Raw genomic sequence first — 23,430 nt, forward strand, 5'->3', positions numbered from 1 at the left:
TTTGGCTTGGTTTATGCTATTGAACAGTTTCTACAAGGATATACTAAGAAAAACCAACCATTTTCCTAGGGTTCTAATTTCTCTCCCATCATCAACTGTTATACTTCATATGCTCAATTATATATGCAAATTGCTCAGAAAAACACACAACAACAACCTTGTCTAATTTCCACCACGTTCTTTCCTTTTCTAAAAACTGTACACTTCTTACCTCAATCTGCTTTTCAATGCTTGCTTTGTATTTACTCATGATCACTACCTTATCCTATTTTTGCTTCTGCCACTAGCTTTCCTCTGTGTCCAACTCTTTGGTAATGCTCCTCATTGTTATTTCTCACTCACTTTCCTCAGTAACCATATTTTTGCTTTTCCTTGCTTGTATCTTGGTAAGTTGTGGAGGCTAGGAGATTTAATGATCTCATGGAAGTGTGGCCTCTGTGATGAATCAGTTCAGCTCTGTGTTCTGGTTAAAGCTCACAGAACATCTCCCTCAACATCCAACCAACTACCAGAATCTCTCATTTCACTATTTCAACCTTGTGAAACCTGCCAAATTTATCCTTGTCTAAATACAAATGAGCAGTGGCAATTCTACAGCTTTTAACCAAACAGCATGGGTAACAGCATATGAGCTGTTTTAATCCAGTCTGATAATAGCAGAGAGCTGCCATCAACTTCCTACAGCATGGAAAACAAACCAACCTGAATAACATCAGTAAGAAGCAACAAATGGCTTCTGATAGCTGGATACTGTCAGTCATAACTGCACAGCTAACAGGTATGCCAACACAAGGACAAAAAGAAAAATAGTAAAAGAAAAACTTTGGTAAAAGTGAGAAGGAGAATACACGTGTCAAACAGATGAAACTTCTTCAGCGTATTCCAGAAGTAAGGCCTATTACATACAAGGCACTTGTGACACTCCTTTAAAAACATACGTTTTTGTACCATGCCTTAAATATTAGTCAAGTTAGATCCATCTGCCAAACTAAAAAAGGTAACTTTTCATGGACAAGGTCTATCCATTTTATGTATATCTAGTAAAGAACCTAAACTAAGATCAGCTTTCTGTAGTAAAAATGGGAAGAAAATATCATAATTAAAAATGACTTATTCATCATTGCTACCTATACAGCAAATAACATAACTGATGCTTTTAAGACTTACATCTGTATTTCTCCTCTGACAAACTTGTGAAAATTAAAAGGTTTTCTTTGGGTTTAAAACTTTGCTGCATAGCAGTTTAACAAAAACAAGCAAAAAATAAATCCCTATTTATCACTCATTCAGAATATTCAAGAACTTTGCCCCATACTTGAGGTCAAACATGCTTTACTTTGGTGGTAGTGTAACAGAATCTTTGCAGACATTCTTAAGTTAGAGAGCATGCCATAACTTCAGAATTAAGAACAAAACCAAATGTACCTTCTTGACTACGATTAAGGAAAGCAACCTAAAACCTGACATGGCACTCTGCTACTCTCTCATGTACCATTTTCTTTTTCTCAGTTTTAATAAGGTTAATGAAGTTAAAGAATACAGATAGTCTGCTCTTGAGAGCATACTTGTAACTGTATAGACGCTGCTACAAACACATCACTTTGGTCAATGTCAGTAATGCCACCATGATAACTTTATTACACTCTGAAATTAATCATATCCTCATCCTTAAGGAGGCACAATTTAGCCATTTGCATTCAAATATGCATATAAACATCCAAAAGAGTTACCATAACAGTTTTTATTAAAAAACCTAATGTACATGTTTTGCCCCAGCACAGCTATATTCTCCTTAAAAAGTACTGTATGTATCAAACATTTAAAGTTTATCCCATGACTGCCAATTGTCTTTGAAGAGCTGTCAAATACCTCCAACTTTAATGAATGTCAGTACAGTCTCAAGAAAAAGCTCTCAGCTTTTTAAATGAAGAAGCTTACTACGTTCTGACATGAAGACAACATGCCATTAACAAGTAACCCTTGTGTTAACTTCATTCTCTCAGGAATTATATAAGTTCCAAATCCCATGTGAGAATTCATACCCTGCATCAAACACAAGATTCATTATTCAGGTAAATAGAGAGCATTTGGAAAGGTCTGTCAACGTTCATACTTTTAACAGCTCTTTAAAGAGGTAATGGTGCAGATTACATACAAGCTCTTTGCCTCAGAGTAACACACATTTGAAATTAAAACAAAACATGGAAGACCAATATCTTTACATTTTATTCTTCAGAAAAAGAAGAATCTTAAAGAAAGCATTTAGTAGTCCACTTGTGCTTAAAATATTCAATGCATGAGAAAGCCAAAAGAAAAAAATACACATTTTTGTACACCATGATCAAAAAGATAACATTATAAATTTTCAGAAATTGCACTGTATTTAGAACACTCTCTAGCATCTGCTCCACTTCTACATATGGCTAGTGAGGCTGCCTGACAGTTCTTTTTCCACTTTAATTGCCAACCTGTGGAGGCCCTTCAGGGATCAGTGATGTGAAGAAGGTTGTGATAAAGGACCAAGCAGAAGCCATGAATCCAGGCTGCTGCTCTGTATTGCCATCTTCACCTGCATCTTCTCCGTTGTCTTCATCAATCCCATCATCCATAAGTCGCTCCTTTAAAAACAGAAATTGAAGCAATTCAACTGCTTCTTTTCAGAATTCTGACATAAGGTAACCAGCAGTATCTTCCTACATTAAGTGACTTCTCTCAGAATAACCTCCTGAAGTAACTAGCATGAAGAAAGTCTGTGACTGAAGTAGAGACAATCAGTAATTGTCAGACGAGAAATACAGAATTTAAGCAGCAGGCACAACCTGAGGACAATGCTGAAAGCCTTCTGGTTAAACCAACTCCATTCCACAAAAGCTGGCTTTCTGTCCAGGCACTACAACATACTTCACAATATAATACAAAGGAGTCTCAAAAGACATATCTGCCCTTACTCACCATCTCTTCAAGATCAGGATTATTTGCATGTTGCCCATCACGGTTCACTTCTGCATTATTGGCTGCCTGTTGTTGGCCTCCCTCTTGCCTAAAGGGAAACCATCCAGCTTGGTGTCTATGTAAGAAAGCGGAACAGTTGAAAACCTCTCTTTTGAAAGGAACAAAAAGATTTTTCTTCTACAGCTAACTACTGCAGCAAATTCTGTAAGTATTTTCAAATGAATGAGGTTACATCTATTTTTCTGTAATTCATCCTACTAAATTGAATGGCTATTCTTCAATGTAGGCATTAAGGTCTTGCTGTTCACAGCACTCAGTTCCAGCAGACAAATAATGTACCACAATTAGGTGATTAAATATGTAGAATATGGGTTTCCTCCCCATTTTTAAGCACTGAAGTTATAAAAGTTTTCAAAGCCAGTCTTAATTTTCTTAGTTTAAATTTAATTTGCTGTGGAAAAAAGCAATTTAAATTCCATCTAATGCTTGAACCACATCACCACTGTAAATAAAATAAGCCTCTCCTACGTTTCCAAGCATCTATATTCTGATTTCAATTACCTTACCTGTATGAAAGAACAGTCCTAGTTAGGACTGAGACTACAGTGTAAGGAAACTCTCAGTGAATAACATCAGTCCAAAATACCAAGCATTACTTCTGTTTTTCACTTCTATTTACATCATTAAAGTATCTTCATATGCAAAAGGAAGTGATGACAAGAGTACTGGTATTTCTCAACTAAGCACAGAATGTGCTTATGTCTTTATGACATGTAGTTAAAAAAATTGTACGTCTCCGTATTCTACCAGATCTAGTACCTCACTATTACAGTACCATTACCTAAGAAAACTTACTGCACACACCCCTATATATTATTTTGGAAAGATATTTGAGCTTTGCTCTGCAATTTCATATCCAAGCAGTAAGTTTAAGTTTATGCAAGTATATGCTTGACTTATATGAGCTTCCTTCCCCTCACAACCCTGCTTTCTCAATTTTCATTCCAAAATGCTACATTTCAACAATACTGATCAATTATTATCACCAATACGTAAGAACATTGTGTTTCAGGTATAAGAGGTATCCAGCTCAGTATAAAAACATTTTGAGAATTGCTTTTCTTCACATCAGTCTCTCTACTTGTTTAAATTTGTTTTTTTAACAGACACATTCTATTGTAAAGGAGCAGTGTGTAAATTTTTGCACGTGGATGATTTTTTTTTCTAAGTGGAATAAACATTAGCACCATACTCCACATCTCAGATCTGCAGCTATACTCAACTGTTGTACTCACAAATAAACCAGCAGCATGGCTCCCATTACCATGACAAACCGACTGAAAGAAGAATAGAAGTATACAATGCTCAGAAGAATTGCTGCTCTAGAGAATGTGTACATCCAGTCCAGCCAGTCCCGGTTGAAGTCCTCTTCATTCACTACTGGGCCACCCTGTGCATTCATTTGAACATTTTGGTTTACAGGCCTGTTGTCCTGGACAGCTACATTTGGCACTGCTGCAGGCTCATTTGCAGGAGCGTGTTCTGAATTTACAGCCTGGGCAACTCCAGATCTTGCTGGCTCGGCGCTGGAAGTCACTTGGGCTGAAACAGCAGCTTGGCTAAAAATTTAAACATAAACCTGGTTTGTCAAAAAACATGCACCATAATTACTAAGCCTGTCTTCTTTGCTATAGTTCCAGATGTAATACATGTCAGAACAAACTGCATTCTCCCTTAGAGTTTTATTTACTAAGACATTAATTTAATTATAATCCAAGACTAGATTTCATAAGTTGCTGGACAAAACAGAGTATAAAACAGAGCTAGACAAAATAAACACTGCCATTTTGATCCTGAAAAAAACATTTAATATATTCTTTTCACTAGTGTAGCTCAGTACTAAGATAATGCAGACTTACTATTGCATGTAGTACTGACGTACATACATCTGTTGCCACCATATCATCTGTAAGGGACTGAATGCAGGATACATGGAAAATCCAGCAGGAGCACCTTGGCCTGGAAACTGGTTGCCTATGTTGCTAGAAAACGATTTAAAGAAAAATATTCAGCTCTGAATTGTGATATTTAAAAAGCGTGCTAGTATTAAAAAACAATTAAAGTAGCATTTCTCCTCTCATTTGTTCCCCTAAAATAACACACTGAAATAACATATAGTGAGATCATCCAACCCATTCCAAAAAAGCACATTTTCATAAAAGGAATGAATAAGCAAAGTTATTTCCATAGAAAGAATATTTTGTTTTGTACTTAGTATGTGCACTAGCTACGTCTCTGGGACAAAACAATGCTGGAAATTTTTCAAGACTGTGCTAACTGCAGAAATTCTTTCATACAATTCTTTTCAAGTTCAGAGGTCATCCTTAAAGGTCTACAAGAGGTCTAAAGGGAAAATTCACTATCTTCTACAGCTTTCTTTTAGAAGCAATATCTGAAATATCACTGTGATCAGAGACCTGAAGAAATAACATAAGCAAAGACAACAAACTAATCTTTCAGATACAGCTTCTGAAGATTGCAACTAAGAATTTATTTACTTCCCCCCCTTCAATATTTTGAGCATATGTGATTCTGATTCACATGCAAGAGAGATAAAACTCCTGTACATAAGTTTTGTTTGGTTTTGTCTGCTATTAGACTTCTTATCCTCTCTTACCTCCTAGAGCATATAGCATGTTTTGGCAAGATTTCCAACTCTTTCCCAAAAGATTTTGATGTAGTGAACTGTAGTAAACCAGGACATCTTTCAGGACAGCATGAGAGTATAAAGCATGAAGAAAAGTTTATTCAGACTGCAGGTAGCAAAAGCTGAGACTGCTGTAATTGTACTGCAGACTACACCTGTTCCCTAAGTAAGGCACTCCCTGCAAAGATATCACCAAGAGATTTCATTAGTCTACCAGGCATTCAGATATACACGACATGCCCAGAAAGAAAGATGGGAGGAAGACATTAAAATCTTTTTTCCATGTTACACATGAATAAGTATTGCACTGTAATTCTGGACAAGAACCTGCCATGCAACTCCATGACCTCTGCTAAAACTGTTGTGTTTGCATTTAGCTATAACCTTTTTTTTTCTCTAAACTGTTGTCAAAACAAACAAAAATAACCAAAAGTACTTTCCTGATACCAAACACAAACTGAAACAGTCACAGGCATTATTCAAGGTTTATTTCAAATATTGAAAGGGTTAACTAGGAGCCCTGCTGATGCTGTTTATTTATGCATAAATAATGTGTTGAAACAGCAATGCCATGGAGCTACTGTTGAAAAACATTAATCATGATTTACGATTGCAAGCTATAAGAATGTGTTTGTCTATCCCTGGAACTGGCATACACTTGGAGAGATAAGACTCCTCCAAAATTCACAAAACATTTGAACTCAAAATGTAAAGATGATTTAAAGACATGAGTGTCATTAAGTACTGTGCTGAGACAAATCACTGAGCAGTGTCTCAATTTCAAGCAGTTAGAGTATCAGATGGGGTTTTGAACAGGCAGGATCACTCACTTCCACCTCAGTCAGCAAAAACCAGTACTACTCAACTTGCCTGGGTGAGTTCTGAAGAAATTTGCCACTTCCTTTTCTCACATACAGATTTTAGGATTCTTCCTTGTAACTGCTATGTTGACCTCAAAAAAAGTTGAGAGGGCTTAGGCTAAGCTTGCTCTCACAGACACATCTTTTAGAAATATCACCGGATTTGAGCCTCGCCTTTCTTTCAAACTCTTTTGAAAGCTGCTTTCTTGATGTCTTAAAGCTTAATGGTAGATTAAGTAGCCAGTCAAACAAGACAAACCACAGAAGTTCAGTTGTCATGCTCTTTTCTTTCACATGATTTCTTTCCCATTCAAATATTGTGGTGGTTTCTAATTTTATTTTCCCCAATAGCTTTTCTAGAAGACATGACTTCTTGAGAAGAAAGACTTAATTTTTCAAGACTTGGCTCCATTAATTGAGCAAAAGTAGACTGGCTTACAACTGGCTTCTGACTTAGAATGCAAGCTAGTACAGCAGTATTTTCTTTGCTCATCAAAAATCAAATGGAGGCAGATGTTGTCAATTATACAGCTATTACAGCTGCCATGATATTAAGACAGCTTATGAAATTCAGAAGCAACTCTTTACACTGTAACAATGTATTTCAGTGAGAAGAACCTCCACAAAGAGGATCTTCTCAGCTAAGCAAGGCAGCTTGCTGTTCAAGGAAAAAGGAAAGTAGCACAATACTTTCTCCTCATCTTTTTCCAAAAGGAGGAGAAAGAGGTAGGAAGCAGAGTATATCAAAAGAATGGCAGCAACAGTGTAAGAACAAAGAAGCAAACAGGATTTGTAAAGGCATTCTAAGACTGGAGAACAAAGCAGAGCAGACAACAGAAGAACAGTTGCATAAGCCAGAAAACAGTTCAAATGGTAGAGGTAGCTTCAGAATATTCTGAAAAGAGACACAGTGCTCCTCAGGATGGCTGAAAAGCACAAAACTACTTCTTTTGGTCTATGGAAGATACCCAAATAAATTAACCAGCACTGAATTTGAAGGTAAGGTTATCACAAAGATACTGCTCACCACGAGTGAAAAAACAAGAATTTTTATTCAGACTTAAAAGCCTGGAATATCAACTTCAGGCAGCATTTCAATATCCTCCGCTATGATACCTGCTACTTAGAAGAAAATACAGAGCAAAGGTGACTGATGCAGCAATGTATTTATGTGCTAGGATATACTGCATGCTGTCAGTATGTCATTTTGCTTTCAAACATTACTGTGTGCACAACACAAAAGCATTTCACTAGATGAGCCACCCACACTTGACAAATAATTCCACTGCCTTGATGTCTCTTGTCTGTTTACTGCTTCCAAGTGCTCTCCAGTCTGAAATGTGAGCCCTGTCAGGGCTGAGCCCGTGTGTTCTGTTTGTACCTCTGCAGCACAGACCCTGATCCCCAACAAAGTCCACTGGAGCAGGCAACGCTGTGCTGGCTCCCCACAGCTAAAGAATCACTTGGTACATACATAAACTACTTCCCCAGTTCCACTCAAGTTTGGAGTTCTTAAAAACAGCATTTGCAAAAGCTTAAAAGCAACAGAAGGTTTTAATTTTTTTTCCCTGTAATACTTCAACAATCTGAACTAAATGCTATTTTCCCAAAGTATGTTCAACTCTCACACTGCAGCATTAAGCCAGGAGCTGAAAAAAAAATCAAAACTGTAATTTAATCATCTAACATCCACACTACTTATTTATACAAGTCAGTCAAGTATTGCAAAACACCCAAAGAAACTGACTCTTACATAAATTTTCAAACACCTGGTGATCTTTCCCTATCAGCAGTGCCTATATTTCATCATGCAAGAATAGCAAGAATAAAAATTACTTGGTCATGAAAATAAAAGAAAAATCAACAGAGTAACACCAGTTTCAGCTATGAATCTTCATTTTCCTAGTAAGTCTTGATCTGCACATAAATTACATTAAAGCCAGATCCCACTGCCCCAAATGATGTTTAAGTGACAGCTAAAAAAACAGAGGGCATTTTTTACTGCTGGAATACAAGCAGCAGTGCCTAAAAGCAAAAGCAGATGCATCTGAAAAGACTACTGAAGCATTAAAAAGCACTCTTAAAGAAGCAAGCAGACTCTAGCAGGCACTGGGCACAGATTATTTCAAGTTGAGCAGAGCCAATATCCAACAGTCCACAAAGATCTACTTCAAGTTCTGACAGCATTCCATTAAAATACTTTCCAAAAAAAAAAGGCCTAGGATTATTTAGAGTTCATTTATTTTGGCATTTCTGTTCAGATTAGGAATGCACGCCTGGAAACCTCCAGTCACTTGCTCTTACTACAGTTCTGTTTGCACCACAGAATGCTCTTGGAACACCATCTGGATTCCTTCTGGATTACACAAAATTGAAATACGTGGTTTGGGTGCACTGCCAATGCACCAGAAACACAAGCAGGACCCTGTTCCAGGTAGCCAAGCTAGAAATAGTCCAAGTAGGACTGAAACCCCTAAAATATGTACAGTCATGTCAGGTTCTCAGCACTTCATTCGGTCCACAAATCCACATTACCTGCTAGACATAGCAAGTCACAGACTTAGTATTTTTAATGCAAGTTATTCCTTCTTTCCAAGACAGCAAAGTCTCCCAAACTGACACAAATTAATTCAGCCCAAAGACTAAATAATGCTTCTGCTGCCTTTTGGAGTCCATAGCCTATTCAGTTCACCACCCTTGAAAAAAACTCACTCAGAATATGTCTATGTGAAAAGCTAACTGGAAAAATATTTAAACTTCTTACAGATTAGTCATTCATACAACACATCATAAATTGCTTCTGGAATTAATTTACATTACACCAACAGCAGTCTTGACAGTCAACCTGGTGTCACCTAGCTTTGTCAGAAGGGCAAGTATGACCACGTCTGTGAAGATGCATTTGGTCATAATAACACAAGTCTCCACCCATTCTTGCCAGCAGATAGTACATTTCAGATAATAACAAAAAAAAAATTAACAAATTCAAGATGAAAACTAGCAAGAAGAGTAAAGTCTAAGTTAACTGTAATGAGAGCATGTGAATTAAACTGAAGCTTTAGTAAGTTATAACATCTCTTGGCATCTGTTTTCTTTCCAGCAACAGAAGCAATGTTATTGTTAGCACATTCATATTTTAGGGGCTTTTGTTTCAACATTCTCCAAAGCAGGTTTCTAGAATCTATACAGTACTGGAAAAACACCTTGTCAGAAAGGAAATTTGAAAGTGCTCCCTGAAGAACTGACAGCTATCATCTCAGAACACACACTCAGAAATGTTCCTGTTTTCCCCTTGGAAGAAGCTACTACTACTGCTACTAACAACAAAAACATGTTTAAGCAGCTGCTAAGGTCACATGGCTTAAAATTCCTAAAGCTGCTTTTTAAGCACACACACAAAAAAAAAAAAAGAACAGAATTTGAGTAGTTATGCAGTAACAGACCTGATATAGATTTGGTTACATTTCACTGGTATGTATGAAAATCCTTAAACATTCTGTTGTAGATACACAAGCACTACACATACTCAAAACACCTGCATATCATTTACTACACATACTCAAAACACCTGCATATCATTTCTAGCATTTCTATTTCTACAGTTTAAATATGGAAAAATGAAGAATTACATCTCTTTTGTGTAAAAAACTAGAAACCATCAGATTCCACTAAGAATTTAGTGCTGATTGCTAAAATAAAGGACAGAAAAGACAACCGGAAGTAATAATTCTATCAGTTACATTACTAACTACATCCACAACACATATTAAAGCTGCACTACTCCAAGAAAATTGAGGGCAGGAAGCATAAAGAATAATATCAAAAATCAGTCTGAAGGGGAGCACCAAGAGCACTTCCTCTTTGACTGACTCCTGGCTAAAACCACTAATTTTCAACTTTTCTAATGCAACTTATGCTTCAAGGTGAACTAGCCAAATGGTTTTCCAGACTCTGAAAGAAACTTAATTGCAACTGAACATTTAAAGCACTGCACAGAGTATCAAAGAGTGAGGATTGCTTCAGTCTCACTTACCCTTGCATTAAATAAGGGAACTGGTGGCTTGGCATGGGATTGCTGTGTGCTTGTGGAAGATTACGATGCCTCACTCCATCTGCACTAGTGTTCAAAGACGTAGAAGCAGCTTCTTGGTTTGTGGGTGAGGCAGCAGTTGATCCAGAACGGTCTAAATTCTTAAAAATAAATAAAATCAAGGTTGTGGATCTTTGGCACAGTTATAAGATTTACCAGAGTGTCTTAAAAAAACTACTTGCTTTAATGTTTTGTCACAAGTTTTAATAGGAGTGTAAACACTGGGTAAAAGTCTTCTGTGGTTTTACTGGTTCTGGCAAGCCTTAGTAAAAACAGAAATTCAAAATTGTACTCAGGTGCAAGAGGGGGGAAAAAAAAAGAGAATTATTCAGAAAGACTCAACACTTGATGGCTTCCAGAGAAAACCACAAGTCACTGGGAATCATAGTTTCAAAAAGCCGAAGCAAACTAAAACTTAATTGAAAGAATATTTAGCAGGAACAAAAATTCTAGGGGCTATTGTTAACAGAAATAAATGCAACTTCAGGATATGACTGTCTTCAGAGACAGTGGCTTAAAACACCATTCCCCTATCCTTATCTTTAGTTACCCCTTCTACTCTTCTCCCTCTTCCCTGTGCCAGCTGCCCAATCCAAATTGCTGCACTCATCACTAGAAGGGGGCTATGAATGAAAATAGGGAAACAGCTAGGAACTACTCAGGCTCCAAGGAACACATCTAAACTAGTGTCAGACCTCTGGTACCCGGCTTCTAAACTGTCACCATAACAAGATTAGAATGGGGCCATTGAGATGCATTGTTTAGTTGTAATAAATCCCCAAATCCTGTTGCTAAGAATTACTGTAGTAGTTACTTAGTAAAAAAATCCTCTTTAACTTTGACAACTCAGAAAGTGAGGAGGTGCAATTACTTAAGACATCTATGCCACAAAAAACACAAGAAAAATTTACCGCTAGACCAGTGGGGGTGGGGAGGAATAGAAATAAAAAACAACTAGAAGGACAAAGGCCATTCAAGCTTTGGGTTTAGGCTGTTTCCTCCAAAGTGTTATGAACTCAGCACTTTGCAAACTGCCTGCTTTAAGCAGTCATTAATACAGTCATTCAAATACAACACTGACAACTGATGTACACAGCAATAAACACCTGCCAAGCAGGCCGCCTGTGTCCTGCCTGTATACAGAAATATAAATAAAACCTTTGAAAAGATGTTGCAGCCACAGTCCCCTCTCTACTATTGCTTAAACTGCTTATGTTTCTGACAACCACGTAGGAGCCTGACACAGGCCCTGTCAACAGGAGAATGAAGGCAGACAGCTTCAAAGGGCATTTCCCATATGCTGACAATCCACACATCTCAGATGAAATGTACCTACGCTGGTATTGTACATATCCCTTTCTGACTAACCTTCAAGGGTTGCTTAGTGATACTGCCAATTCTGGAAAAAAAAGAACTACCAAGTTCTCAACAGAAACCATAACTGCTTTTAAAATACAATACAACAAAGACCACCATCATTTTCGGAGGGTGTGAGGAGAGGAAGGCTCAAAACACCATAAACAAACATGTTCTGTAAACAATTTAACTAATAAAAGTGTTAAGAACACTTGCTACTTTTGACTGCCTTACAGATGCTATGACTAGCTCCAAGTTCATACATAAACACTGGCCAATTCCTGTCAAACAAAAAAACCTGGCCAAGTTCCACCTGTATCTTACGACAACAGCAATATTTTGACTGGTCTCTCTTAAATTTTCACAAAACAAGTCTCAACTTAGATTTTCTAAAATTCTGAATACACTCTGCAATTTCTGCCAAAGATACAGAGATATAGAGAGAAAGGAAAGTGTACTTTTCAATACAGTGTTAAAAAGAAAGAGTAGCTTAGAAAAATAGTGCTTTATCATCTAATAAACATAACTATTACAATATGAAAAAAGGTCATCTTTGTTTAAATAAAATTACATCCTTAAATAATCAAGTCTAATCGTACAAATTCATATAGCATGCTCTACTTTCAACATACCATTTTACAGAGAAATATGAAAAGTTAAAAGAGAAATTAATGGCAAGTTTCCTTAGTGTAGAAGGAATTCATGTCCTGTGTATGAAAAAACTCACTGAGCTACTGCTGGAGGTTGATGCTCCGTGACCTTCTCTACTGGTGCTGGGTTTTGGAGAACTTGGGGGTGTCCGAGATGCACATACCAGGTGAACCATATGATATTCATCTTGCTAAAAATTAAAGAAATCAAAGAGCTAAAGCAACAATATTGGAGAAACTTACAAGTATAAAAAAGTCTTTAAAAATTCAAAGTTGTAAGCACTAAAGAAACCTTATACAAAAGAGACCATAGAGCAACACTTGAGTCCAGCACAAGAGTCTTACTGTCTCACAGCAAATGTATTCTTAGAAGCTGTCCACAATAAAATATGGAACATTGACTTTATCCCAGTTTTCCCTAAAACTGTAGTATAGCAGAACTAATGGAAGAAACCCAGGAAAAGCATGAGGAAGTGTATCACAAGCTTAAACTTTTATTTTGGAAAAATCTCACACCTTTAACAGGGCTAAGTTTACCTAATATTAGGAATGCTTACAGTTGCACTGAAATCTATGAAGAATGTTATTGAATAGAGACATCAGGGTACATGAAAAATGAAGGCACTGGAATTCCACAAGCAGACCAAGATAGGAACAATGTGCCAGCCATTGCATGCAACTAAAGGCCCCTGCAGATATTCCATGCTCGTGGAATGCTATTCAAAGTGCTAGGTGGGGCTTGAGTATTCCCAAATATTCGAAAATGAGGAAGCAAATGCATGCCACAACTTGAAGCCCTGTAGCAAGGCCATGCCAATTCCACCAGAACATGCTCACCCCAAATCTGAAGGCCATAACTTCAATCTGAAGCTATTTCGCTGTACCAAATTAAAACACTCCCTTACACGGCCATAGCAACACAACAGCTATGGCTTCATATTTAAATTGCACATTGCAGCTTCCTCAGTAACTAAATTTTTAGCAAGAGGAGCAACAAAAACATCCCTCTATCGTCTTCTGAAATCAGCATGGTGCAGGCAAGCTGCCATTTTTAATGAGATGACATTCAGAAAATCTGCATTTGGAGGTGTTTTTTTTAAACTACATATAAATGTGCTGTAACAGCCATTTACCCATTTTTATGGTTTTAATCTTTAGGAATAGAGAAAACTAGATAAATCCTTTTACATACCACTGTGCATTACTGCTAGCATAGCCAATGCACACTCAGTCCTTTAAACGCCTTCCCATGAACTGGCCCCTAACCCCAAGCACAGCCTCACTGCTACAATAAGTGTAACTTCTTACCAGTCAGTGAGAGCAAGGATCAGAAAGCCCTGAACACAGGTGATCAGCACTTTGGCCACGAACCTAACTAATCACCTTCCTAGATAAGAATTTATGCCCCTGGGAAAGGCAAAGAAAGCTAGACATACCACTGGTTAGCCTGCAGGATACAGCTTTATCAAATGCAGCAGTTTATTGTAACATACTTCTATTCATATGTAATGTGTTGGACACCACTGTGCTAGAAGAGTGTCACAACTTTCATCCAGCTTTTATGTATTTTGTATGGGTGAAATGACACTGGTTAGTACCAAGGAGCAAGTATCACAAAGCTAAACTCAGTGATTTAGTAAGTCCTCAGATAATATTAGGAATTTATAGATAATCCAGTAGGAAGATTTTGGCAGAGAATGAGACTGAATTTAAGTTTAATCATATTTTTCCAAAAGCTCTCAAAAGCTTTAGCGCAAAAACTCCTCTTCTTCCAACACAAATTTCTAACTTTGTGCTGGTGTGCTTTCAAATCCACTGAATTTCTTTAACTACACCAAAGGCCTATAACTGCCATTATGCCATTAAAGCACTATGCCAATACTCTGAAGTCAAGCACAGCCCCTGTATGGTGAAGGAAGACATTAATTACAAAGTTTCTCCTCTAGCACATAAAGTTTGAAATCTTATTTTCTAAAGCAAGTGCATGGCAAGCAGGCCAAGTGAATTTAAGGAATTTGGATTTCATTTTGTACTTAGCAAGCAAAACTAAGCTTTGAGATAAGTTTTGTAACCATTTCCTTGAACATTTAAGTGGCACAGGGCATACACTGGTTTGCAACAGTCCAGCTTCAGTTTTCTAGTAAACCTATACATAGTAAACTGCAAACACCTTCTTTGGTAAGAAGTTTAATTCCATTAAATAAAATCTATTTCAGAATAAAGATTATAAAGTGTTAGTCTGCTGAAGCAATACTCAAGATGCCTCTGCATCTGTTTCTCCATCTTAATACTGAAGTTCAAGTGCCCACTTTTACTAAAGCACCATCCATGTTTGGAGACTTTCCTGCACAGGAAGTTTTACAATGTGACCAACACACTCTTACGGCCCGTAGATTAATTTTTACCCCAACACATGACAGAAAACCATCCTTACCCACAGCCAGGTACTATATTATGGAGTTCATCTATTTCATAGGATTAAAAACTGTACAAGGACCTAAGGCATTTCCCCAATAACAGCTATTGATTCATCCTGAGCTGTTTACAAAGAATTTAGACAACTCAACATAATGCATCATGTTTCCGGTCACCATCAAAATTGAAAGAAAAGTTCTTTATAATCTACTCTAAATATCTTGTTCTATGCATTTTTAAGAACATTCCTGAATTAATGAAGTTTGATTACCTGGTATCATCAATCCAAGCTATTTGAGTCAGTTTGAAAAACCAAGTGCATGTGTGCCTGAGATGTCACACATATTCAGAACTGGGATCTAAATGTTGACTGAAGAATCCAAAATTAGACTAATAGAATTATTTGTTCCAATAGGAACCAAGAGAATTTTTTTTAAAGTATGAAATGAAAAGAGCCAAGAACCAACAAAGTTTGAAACATCATCAGGAATGGTTAACAGCTGCCAAATCAAAACCAAGAAAGTTTTCCCTTCCCGGGAAATTACTCAAGAATTGAGAATTCTTGCTTCTCCATAATTAATATATTACTCTTTATCTGTTTATACAAATGCCATTTTTGACATAACTTCTGGATTTAAACCTCTTTGAGAATTTAAATGATGTCCCAAATCAACACAAATATGCTGTATAATTCCATTTATGTGACAGTGGTAACTGTCCAAAAAAGTCAAGGCCAGGTTAGAGCTCTAAGCAACGTGGTCTAGTGGAAGGTGGCCCTGCCCAAAGCAGGAGAGCTGTAATTACAACATCTATAAGGTCCCCTCCAACACAAATCATTCCATGACACAACATATCACTTGCTTGGGACTTAGCATAGCCTACTTGCTCTCCCACCAATTGGAAACACCTCCTCAATCCACAATATCATAATCCTACACACAAGGCACGCCTGAAAATACATTTTCCAGAACATAGCAACATTATATAGTTACATCTCTCAATACAACAATGATAATTTTAACTTAAATAACACAAATCTAAATTCCTATTTCCCAAAGACAGGGTTTGATCAAATATTGTATGGTGTTGATATAGAGCTTACTTTTCTGAGAACATCTTTCAGCTGCAGATGATCAGGAAGCAGTCTGCCAGAATACACCAGTCTCTGATCCTTTGTAGACTAGGAGATGGGGACAAAGAAAGGAATTTAGCTTTTTTTTCCTGCTGCACAGGTATATAGCTGGAGATAAAAGGAATTTTCTCATCTGCAAATGTTAAGTCCAATCACCAACAGAGAGACTTAAAAACATTTCAGAGGCTTCACAAGTCCAACTCACAAATTACTTCTGAAAAAGAATTATGCTATTAAGCACTCAGCAAGAGTGCCATAACAATTAACAACACTTAAGGGTAAATGCTTGTCAAGAAAACTTTCAAGTACATTCAAAAATTCCTGTCTTTTAGTCATTTGTTCTTTACCCTGCTCCTGGTCCCAGTCACCTTCTGAAAATAAAGATGGAGAAGTGGCTGGAGCAAAGAAAGTTAGCAGAACAATGGAATGCCAATTAAAATACAGAGAAGAGCACACATTTCAGTCTTTTTCAACAAGGACTTTCTGTTATTAGTCCTTGCCCCCACCCTCAAACCCCCTGCAGGAAAAAAAAAAATCAAAAAGACACAAAACCAAAAATAACATCATTAAAAAAAAACAAGAAGGAAAGCATTCAAAAGCAAGAATCAGCAGAAGTTTTTTTTTGTAAGGTAGCCTTCCAACCTGGGTAAGCTTTTTTTCCTATTCTTACAGTTTCACAGTTTAAAACAATCTAGTATTGTAAACAAAGATTTTATTTTTTTTAACAAATTATATACTGTTCATATTTTAATAACTTTGGACTAATCCACACGATAGAAATAACAACAGAATTATTTTAAGGGAAACTATTTTAGGTGCCTAACTACAGTAAGATGTCCAGTATGCTAAAACAAGGAGCTTACTTCGTCCAACAAAACACAGAAACACAAATGCTAAACAAACAAATCTAGCCTAACACCATTGGAACAAACATGCATTATCAGCATGAACTATTTGAAGAATTTCCCCATCATGCAAACACCAAGCCTTACACCTCTCCTTCCTATCCCAGCCCTGCAGTCTTGTTCATGCTAATACTACGACAAATAGCTGAGCCCCAGATCTCTCTGATTAGGAAAAGCTTTCACATAAGTTTTGACTTTTTTCTTCTTGCAATAGGCTTCTACAGATCCAAAATAATTCAGCAGAATACAGAAATGTTACAAAACTGTTTGGGTTTTTTCTACCTGGGAAAAAAAAGGTCATATCATAAGAACAAAACAGATATTCAAAGCAAATAAGGGTAATAAGTACTCAGTAAATCTGAAGCTTTAACTTTTTTCCCAAAGCCAAACTAGCCATTCATGATTAAATACATGTTGGTTTTTTTTTTTTTTTTTTAAATAACCTGCCACATACTGTGCAGAACTGTTTATCACTTCTATTTAAGACTCATTTTCTCTACTGTTCTGCATTTTTCTGTATTTTTAATTAGTGGCCTTGGACAGTATTTTTATGTCTCCCAACATGGGGAACTAGTTATTTGCAGCTCAAATTGATAAAATACTGCAATACATTCAACAACAATGATGTACTGTTTCTATTTACATTTAAAACAAAAAAAAAAGCCTGACTCATATCAGTAACTTCTTTTGAGGTATACCATTTTGTTGCGCCCTTCAATCACGAACAGGCTACCAGCAGAATGCAAGCTTGCATTCTGTGTTTGGGAAAGGACTGAAAAATCAGAATTTAAGCATCAAGATTAAAGAAAACTTTAATTTCCTGTAAATTGGAGACTTGTTGCTTTAGACTGACCAGTGCAATCAGAAGAAAAATTTTAAGAATCCTTGTTTCTGGGTCCTGAGACAGATTATCTGGAGATTAGTAAGAACAGATAAGCATTTAAAACAAGGAAAGCCCAACAGCAAAAACTCTTCAAACTCCAAATCTTTAAATCACCATCCAGCATAGCACTAGAGTGTTGTTTTGCCTATCTCACTCTAATGGGGCTTTCTACATGGTCACTTTCAATTGTTCTCTTTAGTACCTCATGAACTAGCCCCTCTTCCACCCCCTCTCATTAAAGTATTTTCTCAAACAAGATACAAGTCACTTTTAAATATGAGTATTTTACAGAGGTGAAACTGGCAAGATTAAAACAGCCCCTCAAAGCTGACTACACAGCCTTCAGTAATGCATTTTAACTCCCTACGGTAAGACCACAAAAGAAAAGGTTAAGCATATGTTCAGTACTTTAATGGGGAAGATGAGGCCTTAAACCCCATGCTCCTCCCTTCATAAATTAAACAACTGCCTGAGAACTAAAGGATTATCACTTGCAATTCTCAGGTTGAAAGCCTGTAATTCTGAAATGGACTTTTTTTTTAATACAGATGGAAGAAGAGGTAATAAATGTGAAAACACAGTAGTTCACATATATGCCAAAGTAAATGGAAAAGGCATTCAACTCATCCTCTGCCAGAGGAAATGTCAGTACCACACCTCCTGCTTCAAGAACAGGACGCTCACTGCTAGCTGAAACACTGAACTGTGATGGAAAAACACCTCAAACCACATAATTAGAGTAGCCCCATTTTCAGAAGAAAGCACATGACATGAGAAAAAATTATTCTAGAACCTAGAGTGAGATGGGAGACAGTTTGCAGATCAAAATCCGAAATGTATGTATTCAAAACTAAGAACTCCAGAGCTACTGGTTTGGAATTTTTTCCTCCATTTTTCATGCAAGACTTCTTTTGCAATGCTTAGTCCAAACTAGCTATGTCCAGCAGATTACCAAACACCAAACCTAAGACAGTGTAGCAATGTTCTGTAGGAACACAGGTGATCTCTGAGCTATACAGTTGCAGCTACCAGACAGGTATTATTTTAGTTCACTAAGCCTCTCTCCCATTCTTCCATAGCTAATAAAAATCCAGACAACCACATCTGGTGAGAACTGTAGGCAAATGCTAATGACAGGTACTGTGGGAAATGAGAAATAGCAGTTTTCAATTACTGTTTATGGTGTAATCAATGCAGCACTTAATGCACTGAAGGTAGGATCTGCCAGACTGAGACACCCAGGCTGATTTTACAAGAGCCTTGTGTTATTCTACATAAGTATTTCATTTAGGGACATCGTAACTGCAGTACTCTAGCTGCGAAAACTGGTCCAGACAGGGAGCAAAAGTACTGAAAAATGTGAATCTTGGTTAAGGCTTACAAACATAATTTAACACCCTTCTGAACCTATTTAGCTTATGCAAGTACTTACTTCGTGAAGTGTATCAACTTTAATAACAACTAAACCGATCTAAATCTGCCTGTATTTGAAATTTGTATGTATTTAGGCAAGTAATTTACACAAATTAATCTGGAAAATACTGCCTCAAGACCTAACTTCTCATTTGCCTATTCTAATCACCTCACTTTCTAAATACTCTGAATAAATTGTAAATTTAATTAGGACACTTACAGTTATCATAATTTACTGAATAATTTACAGATGCACAAACAAGAATGAGGTTCAATTCACACAGAAAACTTGAAATACTATGTACAGCAGTGACAGCAACTGACTTCTATTTTACACCTTTCAAGAACACTCCAAGGCCTGCAGAGTCTCTGTGTTCTGGTGTACTCCCACCACCTTAAAATAGCATTCTAATAGAAATTACTTCCAGGACCTATCATAGTGAGGGAACAGAGAAATCAAGCTTTTAACACTGATCTGATTTAAAAGGAAAAAAAAAACCAAAAAAAACAAGGGGAGGGGGAGGGGAGCTCCTAAAAGCAAAAGGACTTACATTTGAAAAAAGCAGTAGCACTCAAAATATATTGAGCCAAAAATATACTTTTTGATTTCACTATACATAGGAGCTATGCTATTAAACACCTTTCTCCTCTCCCATGTTATTACTTTAATTTGAAAGGTCCTATGAAATAAAAATACTGTGTTCAGTTATTAGTTTAACTGCAAGTGCAGTAAATGCAAATAAAATTGGAATTACTGAGACAGTTCTCATTAAAGAAACTCCCCATTCTTTAACCCAGAACAAACTTGGGTGTGCTGAACTACTCATGTAATACTGAGAGGCATGTTGAGGAATCTATTTTCAACAGAAGAAAGATGTTTCAGGAAACTGAAATTTAACACTATACTGCTGTTTAAAGCCGACAGTGCAACATGCAGAGCTCTTGTTCATTATGGTTCTTCCCTTTCAGGAGCTGAATTTAGCAAGATCATTCATAGGATGAGTAAGAAAACTAGTGTTTCACAAACACGTCACTGGAGGAAATTCTAGTGAGGAGGACAAAGTAGCAATCAGCTGAGTGGTATTTTTGTTTTCCACAGCAGATCGGCTCTTTCAGCAGCGAATTACCCACAGCAATAACTATATTCACAAACTCTCACAACTGTTTAACAGATGTCAATGTACCAGTGACACAGACCAAGTTGTTGGCTGCTTTTCTTCTTCTTTCCCCAAAAGGCAGAAACCCTTTTTGAGACAAAGCAACCATTTTACTTTTCCATGTCAAAAAAATCAACAATGACAGTAATTCTTCTACTGAACTAGGTGAAAAATAATTTAAAATATAAATGCCACCTTCTTCTGGTGTTTTCTAAAGCCTGGTTGTAGGCCCCGCATGCTGCTGCAGTTCTCATACACTTCTCTGGAACAAATTTTTAAATATACAGATCTGCACGACTGCCATTCTACACATATACAGTATTATTATCTATTGCCTATGCTTTTTTCATAGCCCCTTTTAACTGCCACATTTACAATTTAGGAGGAATTCAGAAACAAACCGTATTCCCCTCAGAAACAAAAAAAGCTATAGGTATTGTTTCAAAATACAGTCACAGCTGTCACACAAGTTCGTATAAGACCTGATAGCAGAATTTTCAGCACAATCTCAAGAAAAATGGCTTTTCAAAGAGGAAATAATTTTGGAGGTTGTTCAGCTACATAATTTCAAATGATTTTATGAATAAACATCTATCTGCTCCACACCTCAATGAATTCCCTAGATCCTGTTAACCCTAAGTATATCACTTGTACTTGAGAACAGACAGAACTCTTAGCCAGTGCTCTTAGATTTACAAAAATCAGTCTCAAATTCAGTTAACTGAGATACCTAAATCTCAGTTCCCAAATAAAAGATAAGTGAAGCATTAGTAAGCATCTTTAGCGATATCGCCTTTCAGGATGCTACACTGCGATCTTGTCACACGATGTAAAAGAGCAGCTTCGTATTTATTACACTGCCAACTTCCCTGAAAGCAGAGGGCCGGCCATCGCCTTCACGCAGCTCACTCTTCGGCAGCAGGGCTCTTGTTTGTTTATTTAACAAGGCTTAAAAGGGAAGTCTTGACCGCCTGTCCCCAAGTCGCCGCAGTGCCAGCCTTACCGACAAGGCGAGGGAAAAGGGCTGGCCAACAACTTACCGGCTTACTGGGGTACACCTTGGAGAGGTGGGACTTCAGCTTGCCCACAGTCCACTCCAGAAAGCAGCTGATGGTCTGGTCGGTGTATTTCTGGTTGGGGGCCTTGATGATGAGGGTCACCGGGTGCTCCACCACGCTCTGGTCCATGCTGCCCGCGGGGCCGGCCGGCCCTGCCCCGCTCTCCTCCTCCTCCTCCCCGGGGACACGACCCGCGAACCTTTCGGGGGGCTCCGGGCGGGTTCAGTGGCCGGAGCCGAACTTCTCGGGAGAGCTGGGGGAGCCCATCCCCGCGCTGGCACTCCGACCGCAGCCACAGGATATCACAACCTCGTCCACCACGCCCAAGGAAGAAGAAGCAACACGGCACCCGGAACGCACCCGTACAGGCCGAACCCTCCACCCGCAACACCACCTCGGCCTCCGGCCGCTGCCGCCGCGTAAAATGGAGGCCGGAAGCGGCGGCGCCGCTGCCCCCGCCCCCCGCCGCTCCCGCCCAGCGGCACCCGGGGGCGCCCGCGGGCCGCAATGGCGGGCGGGGGCCGAGGCCGTGGGCCGCCGTGCGGGGTGTGGGCGTTCGCCGGCTGCTCGGGTCGCTGGGCTCATTCACAAGAAGGTCTCAGCGACTAGAAGGCTTAAATGCTTCTGAGCATGGGAATTAAAGCTTTGCTGCTTGTGTGTCTTGCATCCGTCACCGTTGCGTGGGAATGCCGCAGTGTAGTTAGCCCAAATGCCCTTGTGACGTCAGGAAATGCTGTTTTATAACCAGACTGGAGGCCACTGAATCGCAAAGAATCACCAAATCACAGAATAGTTTGGGTTGGAAGGGATCTTAAAGATCATCTGGTTCCAAGCCCCTTGCCAAGGGCAGGGACATCTTGCTGTAGGCCCAGGTTGCTCGGAGCCCCATCCAGCCCGGCCTTGAGCAGTACCCAGGATGTGGCATCCACAACTTTCCTGGGCAACTTGTGCCAGTGCCTCATCACCTTCACAGTAAAAATTTTCCTCCTTGTGTATTTAATCTAAACCTACCCTCTTTTTATTTGAATCCATTCCTCCTTGTCCTGTCACTACATGCCCTTGTAAATAGTCCCTCTCCTGCTTTCTTGCAGGTTCCCTTCAGTTACTGGAATGCTGCAATTAGGTGACCCTAGATCAAGTTTTCTCTTCTTCATGCTGAACCAACCCCACTATCAGCCATTTTTTCTAGGAGAGCTGCTCCATCCCTCTAATTGTCTTGGTTGCCTGCCCTGGACTCACTCCAACAGGTCCGTGTCCTTCCTGTGCTGGGACCCCAGAGCCAATGCAGCCCTGCAGGTGGGGTCTCAGCAGAGCAGAGCAGAGGGACAGAATCCCTTCCCTTGCCCTGCTGGCCACGCTGCTCTGGATGCAGCTCAGGACACGTTTGGCTTTCTGGGCTGCAGATGCACATTGCTGGGTCGTGTCCAGCCTCTTCATCCATGAGCTCCCCCAGATCCTCCTCCCCAGGGCTGTTCTCCATCAGTTCATCCCCCAGCCTGTGCTGATACCAGGGGTTGCCCTAACCCAGGTGCAGCACCTTGCACTTGGTCTTCTTAAATCTCACTAGATTCCTATGGGCCCACTTCTCGAGCTTGTCCAGCTCCCTCTGGATGGCATCGCGGCATCACTCAGCCTGGTGTCATTGGCACATTTGCTGAGAGTGCACTCAGTCCCTTTGTTTATATCATTAATGGAGTTATTAAATAACACTTGTCTCAATATGGACCCCTTATGTTGCTCAAGAATTCTGTCCAAAACCATAAAATAAGCTTCTAAATTTCCAGGTTAACACTGCAAACTTTTAATCATCAATGTGATTTTTCAGTTGCTGGGAAGAAAATACTTCAAAGGA

General features: G+C 38.6%; 2 protein-coding genes and 1 long non-coding RNA gene across 7 annotated transcripts in view; 1 reads left to right on the forward strand and 2 right to left on the reverse strand.

Annotated features, from left to right (window-relative positions):
* The window catches only part of SEPTIN7 (septin 7), a 182,322-nt gene that overhangs the window by 44,525 nt on the left and 114,367 nt on the right, over window positions 1-23,430 (forward strand). The window lies entirely within an intron of this gene.
* HERPUD2 (HERPUD family member 2) lies at window positions 1,612-22,261 on the reverse strand. 4 transcript variants are annotated; one of them, XM_077178385.1, is made up of 9 exons: window positions 21,561-22,261; window positions 16,133-16,210; window positions 12,693-12,806; window positions 10,553-10,710; window positions 5,630-5,716; window positions 4,872-4,994; window positions 4,248-4,571; window positions 2,953-3,040; window positions 1,612-2,618 (listed from the first exon to the last, which is right to left on the reverse strand). In XM_077178385.1, exons 1-9 carry the CDS (start codon window positions 21,705-21,707, stop codon window positions 2,457-2,459), a joined length of 1,281 nt encoding a protein of 426 aa, XP_077034500.1. In that variant the 5' UTR covers window positions 21,708-22,261; the 3' UTR covers window positions 1,612-2,456. The 4 variants fall into 4 exon arrangements, with proteins under 4 accessions (XP_077034500.1, XP_077034491.1, XP_077034505.1 ...); XM_077178376.1 differs by having other exon boundaries at window positions 2,953-3,067; window positions 21,561-22,259; XM_077178390.1 differs by lacking the exon at window positions 16,133-16,210 and having other exon boundaries at window positions 2,953-3,067.
* LOC143694100 (uncharacterized) lies at window positions 7,553-10,546 on the reverse strand. Its single transcript, XR_013182309.1, has 2 exons — window positions 10,088-10,546; window positions 7,553-10,054 (listed from the first exon to the last, which is right to left on the reverse strand). It is a non-coding gene; the product is annotated as an uncharacterized LOC143694100 (long non-coding RNA).

This window comes from Agelaius phoeniceus, chromosome 1 (genome assembly GCF_051311805.1).
Source record: "Agelaius phoeniceus isolate bAgePho1 chromosome 1, bAgePho1.hap1, whole genome shotgun sequence".
NCBI lineage: Eukaryota > Metazoa > Chordata > Aves > Passeriformes > Icteridae > Agelaius > Agelaius phoeniceus.

Coding starts and splice junctions, on each gene's coding strand:
- HERPUD2 (XM_077178376.1), bottom strand. CDS start 21,707: ATGGACCAGAGCGTGGTGGAGCACCCGGTGACCCTCATCATCAAGGCC. Junction 16,211..21,560: donor AGGTGTACCCCAGTAAGCCG/GTAAGTTGTTGG, acceptor CCCATCTCCTAG/TCTACAAAGGATCAGAGACT. Junction 4,572..4,871: donor CGTCAGTACTACATGCAATA/GTAAGTCTGCAT, acceptor TTAAATTTTTAG/CCAAGCTGCTGTTTCAGCCC.